At 38.0% G+C, this 9,437-nt stretch overlaps 3 protein-coding genes across 3 annotated transcripts; all 3 read right to left on the bottom strand.

Moving 5' to 3' along the window:
- Positions 1-420: 420 nt before the first annotated feature.
- Positions 421-2,938, bottom strand: LOC108860668 (pollen receptor-like kinase 4). Its single transcript, XM_018634529.2, has 3 exons — positions 2,091-2,938; positions 1,345-2,007; positions 421-1,277 (listed from the first exon to the last, which is right to left on the bottom strand). Exons 1-3 carry the CDS (start codon positions 2,803-2,805, stop codon positions 610-612), a joined length of 2,046 nt encoding a protein of 681 aa, XP_018490031.1. The 5' UTR covers positions 2,806-2,938; the 3' UTR covers positions 421-609.
- A 2,330-nt stretch (positions 2,939-5,268) lies between these two features.
- LOC108861683 (U-box domain-containing protein 4) lies at positions 5,269-6,940 on the bottom strand. The gene has a single exon (XM_018635611.2). It carries the CDS (start codon positions 6,881-6,883, stop codon positions 5,435-5,437), a length of 1,449 nt encoding a protein of 482 aa, XP_018491113.1. The 5' UTR covers positions 6,884-6,940; the 3' UTR covers positions 5,269-5,434.
- Positions 6,941-7,451: 511 nt separating this feature from the next.
- LOC108858873 (geranylgeranyl pyrophosphate synthase 10, mitochondrial-like) lies at positions 7,452-8,507 on the bottom strand. The gene has a single exon (XM_018632731.2). It carries the CDS (start codon positions 8,505-8,507, stop codon positions 7,452-7,454), a length of 1,056 nt encoding a protein of 351 aa, XP_018488233.2.
- Between the last annotated feature and the right edge of the window lie 930 nt (positions 8,508-9,437).

The following is a 9,437-nucleotide window of genomic DNA, read 5'->3' as shown; positions in this document are numbered from 1 at the left end:
GATATGGTTACAAATCTGTGTTACTCAATAAAAATAGGTTTTAGAAGATCCCATTAAACATTACGACAAACAATAACAATGTAAGAAAATTAGGCCTGAATTTTTTAATAAATCAGAGGCCCCAATCAAATGTTTCTTGCGGATGTGTTCAAAGCCGGCACTGAGCCTGGTACGAGGTTATTGTTCGGCGAGTCCGTTTCACAAGTTAACACCAAGACTTTCGCGTTATCAATAAAATGCTTTTAATGTAAGAATACGCATCAAAACCAGATCTATACATCAATGTTATTACATTGCATCGTGTGAGTATGTCTTTAGTTGATGTTATTACGCATTGATTATATTAATTTTTTAAATCATAATAATATTCAAAGAATTGAAAAAGAAAAAACAAAATCTTGGGATGATATCAGATGGAAATGTGAAGAAACTTGCAAAAAAAAATAAAATTTTGGGTCGTTCATATTATATATCTCATGGATTTGCTCTTAACACATTTTCTCCAAGAGAAAAAAAACCCTAACTTTCTTTCTTGCCGACGACGATTCCATCTCTTTTCTTCCATTAAGATAATAAACCGAATCTTTCTTCCATTGATCTCAAGACTGATCATCGATTCATGGCCAAACCAAAGTCATCATCGTCCATCAACCGAGAAGCAAAGACATTGTGCGTGGAAGCTGCGAAATCACCATCCAAATCTTGTCCTTCTCTTAACCTCTCGATCTTCTCCACAGCATCTCTCATCTCCATCCTCCTCTCTTCGTCCTCTTCGCAACAGCTCAACCCTATTTTCAACAGGCTCAGCATCTCTGCTTTGCAGTTCTTCTTCCCAGTCATTTCCTTGTCAAACACGTCACCCGTTTTCTTCTCCTTCACCATGCTACTCACCCAAGTCACAAGGCTCATGTTAGCATCGTACCCTTGCCTTAGATAATTCTCGGGGAACCGGCCTGTTAAAAGCTCCAAGATCAAAACCCCGAGGCACCAAACATCTGTCTTCTTGGTTATCTGTCCCTTTAAGCTGTACTCTGGCGATTTGTAAGCGATCATTAGGTTATGAGACGGCTCTGAGTTCATCACCGGTCTTAGCGCGTAGTCTGTTAAAAGAGGCTCAAATGATTCGTCAAGTACGACATTAGATGACTTGAGATGACCGTGAGGGATTGTTAGTGTTGGTAGCTCCTTGAACAAGTAACCTAAACCCTTAGCCACTCCTTGTATAATCTTTAGCCTTGTTGGCCAATCCAATCCAGGTTGATCCACAGAATGATTCGCTGAAAACAGAGCATTTTTTTTTAGCGTAGAGACAAAGAAAAAGTAATTATTTGACATTTTACGTACCGTGAAGATGTCTAGCCAAGCTGCGGTTAGGCATGAACTCAGCGATCAAGAGCTTCTCTTCTCTACGGTAATAGTAAGCCACAATAGGCAACAGATTCGGATGGCTAAGTCTCCCTAACCGTCTTATATGCTCATGAAACTCCTCTCTTCCGACGTTGTTCATATGTTTATACCTCTTCACGACCAGCGTCTGTCCGCTGTTAATCCCTGCTTTATAAGAAGCACCAAAGCTTCCGCTCCCAAGAACTTCAGCTGAAGCTCTCAGAAGATCTTGAAGATCGAATCTCTGAATGTCCTCTTGCAGAAACAGTAGTTTCCCCTGATCCGGTACTGCTCCTCCTCCTCCTCCTCCTCTCCTACTAGTGTAGCTATTAACAGACTCCCCAGCTCTGTCCATGTTCGCGGATTGACCATAATTGAACTTCTCTATCCTGTCTTGTCCCGCAGATGGACAAGCCGACAAGATCTTCCGTGTTCTGTTTTGAAGGAGGAAAACCACAAGCGAGATGAGAAGTAGTAGTATCCCAAGGACAATCAAAACGATTGCAACCGTGAACATAGTTTGGATCTTGTCCTTCTCCGTGGAACTAGGAGGAGGATCCGGAATAGACCATGAAGCCGCTGAGCATGAGATTAATGGAGGGTCACACAAGGCCTTGTTCCCTGAAATGTTTTCAACAAAGTAAATAAATAAAGATTCTTGTGTTTCAAAATGCAAAGAACTTGAAATGTTTGTTTTATTTAACCTGCAAAGGAGCCAGGGTCCATGGCGCGTAGGCTTTTGGGAATAGGTCCTTCGAGGTCATTGTTCTCGAAACTAGCTAACTTGAGATTCTTGGGTTTAAAATCAGGTATGTTCCCTTGAAACTGATTACCATTAAGCTTCACCTCTAAAAGCATCGGCAAAGAAGCTAAAGAGGAAGGGATCTTTCCACGAAACGCGTTGTTCGCCAGCAAAAGCTTCTTTAAATGATTCAAACCATCAAAGGCATCAGCGGGTATCTCCCCTGTGAACCAGTTGTTAGACAAGTACAATGACCTCAACGAACCGAGTTTCTTGACGGATGGCATTGCACCATTGAAATTGTTGTTCATGAAGCTTAAGGTTCGTAGGTTCTTGATTGGAACCAACGGTTCAAGGTCTAGCTTCCCGGTTAAATCCATTCCTTCGAGTTGTAGTCCCCAAACATAGCCGGTAAAACAGAGAACACCGAACCAGTTCGGGGAGTTTCGCTTGCAAGGAGCGGTCAAAGGATCCCAACTGCTAATGACGGAAGCATTTGCTAATGTGTCTTTGAATCTCAAGAGGCAATCTGCGTCTGAACCTGGCACAACCTTGTGTTCCTGAGAGATGACCATTGTGACCTGACATAACACAATGATGAGGAATGCAATGAAGGCTAGCGTTTTCTTCACGGCGGTGTTGCGTGCAAGCCTAACTCGGTTCTCCCAAGTTAGCATTGCAGCAAACACGCGGTATTGATCGACCTTTCAAGAAGAAATTCGTCTTCTATTGATCCAAATGAACTTTTCCCCCTCTCTCTATGTCTGGAAGTCAAAGAGGAAAACGTATGAACAGAGAGAGAGAGGACAAAAACCCACCAAGAATAGACAAAACCCAACTATGTCAATATGTAAAACTTGTTTTTAGATTGCTTTGTGTTGTCTAAAGATTATTAGATTCTAGAGAGATCTTAGGGTTACCATTCGTTTCTATTTTTGTAAGTCATACAATCCTTGTTCATGTGATTTGTCATTTTTTCTAACCAATTATTACTATTCATCTATGAAAATAATGTGGAGGGTTTATATAATATGATATTGCATTTTTTACACTTTTCACACCAAGTGGTTTCTAATGAAAGATGAAAACTACAACTTGCTTGTAGGTGTAATCTTGGTGGCCATGGAAGAGAGATTCGAGGATGAGCTTGTGGCCCGCCGGTGATGGAGTTGATGCTACTTGTTTTGTTGATGCCAGTAATGAAAAATCGAAGAACATCTAATAATTCACCGGCTAGCGTTCGACGCCAGTTACTCGGCTGAGTAAACCCGTTTTAGACCATGATATATAATTAATATTTTTTTCAATTTTATCTTGGTTTCAATTCATTAATTAATAAAATTAACTAAGAACTTTATTAAATAGGGGTAAAACATAAAATTTGACAATTTTCTTAATTCGTGTATAAAACAATATGTATTATGAAACGGATTGAGTAACTTTTATTCATTATTTGTGCACAAATAAATTCTACATAGCATATTATTAGTAGGGGAGTATTAAAATTTTACCTTCATATATTTTGTGGAAAATGCTTATAACGAATGTGATTTGCTTTTATTTTCCAGTTGTTCATGATTTGTCACTGTGCCAATTAGACAATATTTTATCTCATATCGATATATTCTGACAAAAGTCCAAACACATAAAAATTTAAGAATGATAGACCATATATATTTATTTTATTTTGTTTATGGTCATTATATATTTGAGAAGAAGCAAACCAATAACAACTTCCGTTTTAACTGATAACTAGATTAGGACCCGCCCTAAAGGGCGGAAATTGATTTGTCAAATTTCAATTAATAATATATGGTATATATAATATGTGTATATAATACTATATATATTTTGTGTAACATTTATATATTTATACATATTAGACATATATATAATATTTTATTAAATATATATAGAATTTAATAGTTTTATAATTTGTGTTGTACTTGTTATTAGTTTGTATTTAATCTTTTTTCATTTTTAGTATAATAATTTGCCTTGTCATACTTTTTACCTTTTAACTTATACACATAGTTATGCCCTTTTTCAAAAAAAAAAACTTATACACATAGTCTCGTAAAATGTAATATATAAAAAAACATATTTAAAAAATCTACTAACCATATGCCACCATTATTTGGTTGTTTGAACAAAAAAAATCATGTTCTTGCATAACTGTGTATGTTGTGATATGATGTAGGTAAAGAGTAAATATATGGAAGTAAAGTTAGTGATACGAACATGAGCCTATGTTGGTCTATGCCACAATTATTTGGTTTTTGGAAGATCAATGAGCATAAGCATACACGGTCTTTGTATGCTTACGTTGTAAATGAGTCGAATATTTTTTCTCTTATGTCTGGAATGATATGGAACTCGTTGATTTAAGAGTGGTTCAGTTTTATATGATCTAATTATATTAAGAGATTAACCAAAAATATTATAAAAGTGTTATTGGTTAGGTTTAACTAATCTATGTTGGTTAAGATTTGGTTTAATTTAAGTTGGTAGGTTGCATTGTATAGGAGACATGATATATTCTAGCAACAACTATGAAAGAGTCCAAAATTTAAATGAGAACTTCAAATAGTAGATAATCCCTAAATTAATAGATTAGATTTTGAAGATCAATACTTTGTATATAAAATATGTTTGAAGATCATTCGTAAACAAAATATGTGAACCAATATATTTTTTCATGTATATTTAAACATGATATTTTACTTTTTTATTTGTGTTAATTGTATTTTAATATATTTTATTATTTTTACTAATTTTTCAAATCTTACTGTTTTCTGAGTATTTCACTACTATTTCTGATTGAAAATTTATCCACTTATACAACATTTAAAAAGTAAAGATAACAATAAAATAAACTTCATTAATTCTAAAGTATAAAATCTTTTCTAGCGAAATGAAAATAATTTCCAAACCTCTAATTTTATCAGCACATATATTTTTGGTTGGTTAGTATTCTATTGTAAATTTTAACTATTTTAGCTTAAAACTAATTGCAAAATGTATTAGTCTTGTAAATAGTTATATTTATCTTAAATATTATTGGTCAAACATGTGTAGTTAATATAAATTTAGTTACATTTTAATTATTTTTTTAATTTGTGTGGAAAATGTAAGATGGATGACATAAAATCCATATCTATTCAAAGTCGATATCTTTTGGTACATGTATAGTATAGATAGATTACAAACGTCTCAAATAAAAGAAGTGCACAAATGAAACAGAACTCGAGTCAGATTATATAAACATACATCAGTGAAGTTGGAGTGCTAGATTTGTTTATCACATCAAAGAAGATCATGATCCCGAGCTAGATGTTCAATCGTAACCCTTCTCATTGACCTAACCATCAGCTCATGAGAAGCTCGGATTCTAGCAAGTTTGCTCTGCATATTCCGAAACACAGGATGGCTTACAGCCTCGCACACTCTACCATAATACTGTTGGTCTTCAGAAAAATTAACAAGCGCCTCGGCTGCATTATCCCTAAGCTCTTCCGATTCATCTCCCAACCAATCAATCAGAATCGGTATCATACCAGAATCAGAGAAGGCCTCACGGTCGTATTCGTTGTAACTTAACTGAGAGATAGCTCCAGAAACCCTCTCCCTGAACTCAACAGACCCATCTCTCACAATCTCCACCAGCAACGGAATCGCGCCAGAGTCTCTAATAACAGACACAGAATGCCTGTAGCCCGAAAGAGCCCACAACACATCAGAAGCAGCAAACTTGGCTTCCTCATCTCCTTCTCTCAAGATCCTCACCAGCTGTTCCGCTATCAACACAGCATTACCTTCAGCCACAGCCAATACACAGAACACATCCTCTGCAATATCTTTCCCCATTTGATCTCGCCCCGAGAGAAGCTCGACGTACAAAGGAACAGAGCCAGCTGCAGTCACAGACCTAACGTACTCGGTCTGAGCCGATACAATCCCCAAGGCGTTACCAGCTAAAAGCTTTGTCTTATCATCTCCATCTTTAAACAGATCCACGAGAGCTGGAATCACTCCAGCTTCAACCAGCAACCTCCTAGCTCGTCTGGTTACACCTAGCAAGCCAATCGCTTGACAAGCTCTCTCTCTAGACGCCAAGTTCCCAACTCTAACCGCTTCCACAAGAAACTTCAACCCTCCGTTATGAACAAGAACGCGTCTGCTCTCTCGTATCATCGTTAAAGCAGTAAAGATCTCTAACAAACACCATCTACTTGAATCATCTTCCCAAGTATTCAACTCGCGTATCACAATCTCTAACCCACCTAACCTAGCTAATCCAATCCGAATCGAAGATCCAAAAGTAACTAAACTCCACAAACACTTCACCCAAACCGTTCGTAACGCAATACTACTATTATTATCATTCGGTTCGAGTAAGAGACCTAACAAGCTAGCGATCACGCCGCACCTCCCCATCGCCACCGCGAATCCGCTCTCTTCGCCGCCGAGACATGCGATGCGTTTCAAGCAATGCGCAGCGGCGGCTTGAACGGAACGGTTGGGATCGTCGGAGACGCGAAGGAGGCCGGCGAGGATCGGGATGGCTCGGGAGAGAATACTCTCCGGGAGTCGATTCGCTGATTCCGATAGCTTGATGACGGATCTCACACGGATCGGAGCCGGAGAAGACGAAATCGCCTGCTCGAAGCGGTTAAACTCGGTTTCCCAATCTGGGATTTGAGAACATCTGGTGCTACTCTCCGTTTCTGAAGAAGCCATCTCTGGAGAGAACATCTGGTGCTACTCTCCGTTTCTGATGAAGACGATGACGGTTACCGGTTTAGATTGAATGTTAACTAGAATGGGTTCATATCGGTTTGATCGGTTTAAAGGTTAACTTCGCTTTATTCTCTTCGCTCAGCCACGTCACACGCGGCCCATACGTCCATACCCATCTGTCTATACTCTATAGTTTGAATCTTTCTTCATTTGGCGGCAATACGACTGAATGGGAATCAAAACATGCGAGTGGAAGCAAAACAAAATTGAATACGTTTGTTGCAAGAAATTTTACAATGGGAATCAAAACATGTGAGTGGAAGCAAACAAAAAAAAACTATCCAAATTATATTAGTCTTTACCTTTTCTCTCTTTACTTTTAGTTTATAGTTTCATCTAGTTTAGAAAGCCAAACAAATAGTACAAATCGATGGAAATCAAAAGAAGATTATAGTCAATGCAAACACAGAAAGAAGGGTGAATAGACACGAAACTGACAAATGAAAGCCATTGGACGGACCATTTAGGTTAAGTCAGGCCTAAATAATGTCTACAAAGGCAGTAGTAATTTGTCACATCATCATCAGTTTTGTCTGTTGACAATGTAATCAGCCAGGAAAAACAGAGGAGCTGCCTTGTCTGAATCAAACCCACGAAGATGCTCTCTGGCTTCTCTGTTCAACCTCTCTGCATATTCTCTCGACTTCTCCACTCCCATCACTTTCGGATACGTCAGCTTCCCAGCCATCACATCTTTACCAGCGGTTTTCCCCAGCTCCTCTGACGACTTAGTCACGTCGAGCACATCATCCACCACTTGAAACATCAGCCCAATGCATCTCGCGTATTTCCTAAGCCTCTCAATCTCTTCATCAGAGCCACCACCCATTATGGCTCCCACCACCGCAGCAGCTTCAAGCAACGCGGCCGTTTTATGGATATGTATAAACTCAAGATGTTCCAGCCCCGCTTCATCATTTTCCTCGAAGCTCATCCCTTCTCCGGCAAGATCCTCAGCTTGTCCCGCAACGAGTCCTTCTGTTCCCACCGCTTGCGCCATCACCTGAACAGCCCGGAGAACCCTCTCTGGAGGAGCACCAGTGGATGAAGAGGTTTGTTTGACGGCCAAACCCATGAGCGCAACCGAGGCCAAAATGGCTATGTCCTCGCCAAATACTTTGTGGTTGGTTGGTTTCCCGCGGCGGAGGCTGTCGTCGTCCATACAAGGGAGGTCGTCTAAGATGATAGACGACGCGTGGATCATCTCAACTGCACATGCAGAAGGCATTGCGGTTGCCTCATGGCCACCCACGAGCTCGCATGCAGCCAAACAAAGCATTGGTCTTACGCGTTTGCCGTCGGAGAGAAGCGTATACCTCATGGCCTCACGGATCTTGAGTACTGGTTCGCCAAGTGGAACGGCCTCGTCGAGTGCCTTATTGACGGTCTTGGACTTACGGACCATATACGACATAAACTCAGTTTCGTCGCTTTCAGCCGTCAGAGAGTGGCTGGTCAGCTGTGGCGTAGGCGTAGACGTAACCGCAATGTAAGACAGCCATAGGAATCTCCAAAATAATAATAGGAGAGAAAGAAGGATGGAGATGAGAGTGTAAACAAAAGCTTCTTGAGTTTCCATATTTAGGTTTGGTTTTGTTACTGTTTAAATCGAAATGGTGATACATATTTTAATATTTATGGTGGAAGGGCTTAGGGTAATCGAGTCACATTTTAATAATTTGTATCATACCCTGTCTAATATAAAAAAAAAATTGTAACGTAGAACAGCTCATATCTCGTTGTAAGCTGTAATTTGAATACAGGAGGTTACAGCTCGGGGCACGTTGATTAAAATTGGAAAGTACTCTAACCAATGTTTTACGTTTGCATGTGCTATGTTAACGTATATATGAAACACTTTTATAAGATAGAATGCTTGATTGCAAGACATAAATGTGTCAAAATGAGTAGCTAGCTTAACTAACAGTGAGTTCAAATCTTTCATAAGTTATCTCAGTTTATTTTATATATGAGTTTAATAAAACTTAAATTTAGATTGTTTGGATCATAAGTTAAACTAGGTTTTCACCCGCGCGTCTGCGCGGTTATAATATTTCTTTTAATAAATAAATAGTTAAAATATATTTAGCATATTATATCTATGTTTTATATAACATGTCTATACATAATATTTTATTGTATCTGGTCATCAATATTATATTAATTTATAAATCTTCTAAATTAGTATTGTTGTCTAATTAACTACATTATACATTTTTCTTAATGCAAGTTTATTATGGTTTGAAAATAAATACGAATTTGAAAAATGTCCTTTTCATGAATTACTTGTTCTGTAATAAATTATTTATAACGTGAAAATATATATAATATATTTATTGGGTCACGACAAAGTGAGAATATATATATATATATATATATATACTAGGTGATTTTCCCGTGCTCATGCACGGATATAAATATTTATAAAATAAATATATTATAATAGTTGACTGCTATAAACTTTAATTTTAAATTTGATTAATAACTTTTATGCATAATTTATATTAAT

This window comes from Raphanus sativus, unplaced genomic scaffold, assembly GCF_000801105.2.
Source record: "Raphanus sativus cultivar WK10039 unplaced genomic scaffold, ASM80110v3 Scaffold0684, whole genome shotgun sequence".
Taxonomy (NCBI): domain Eukaryota; kingdom Viridiplantae; phylum Streptophyta; class Magnoliopsida; order Brassicales; family Brassicaceae; genus Raphanus; species Raphanus sativus.
Note: the sequence above shows the minus strand (reverse complement) of the source record. Positions and strands in the feature narration are given on the sequence as shown.

Excerpts from the sequence above, each read along its gene's own strand:
- LOC108860668 (XM_018634529.2), bottom strand. The coding sequence starts at position 2,805 with ATGCTAACTTGGGAGAACCGAGTTAGGCTTGCACGCAACACCGCCGTG. Across the intron at positions 2,008-2,090 it reads GGACCCTGGCTCCTTTGCAG|GGAACAAGGCCTTGTGTGAC; the intron begins GTTAAATAAAAC and ends AAAACATTTCAG. Across the intron at positions 1,278-1,344 it reads CTTGGCTAGACATCTTCACG|CGAATCATTCTGTGGATCAA; the intron begins GTACGTAAAATG and ends CTCTGTTTTCAG.
- LOC108861683 (XM_018635611.2), bottom strand. The coding sequence starts at position 6,883 with ATGTTCTCTCCAGAGATGGCTTCTTCAGAAACGGAGAGTAGCACCAGA.
- LOC108858873 (XM_018632731.2), bottom strand. The coding sequence starts at position 8,507 with ATGGAAACTCAAGAAGCTTTTGTTTACACTCTCATCTCCATCCTTCTT.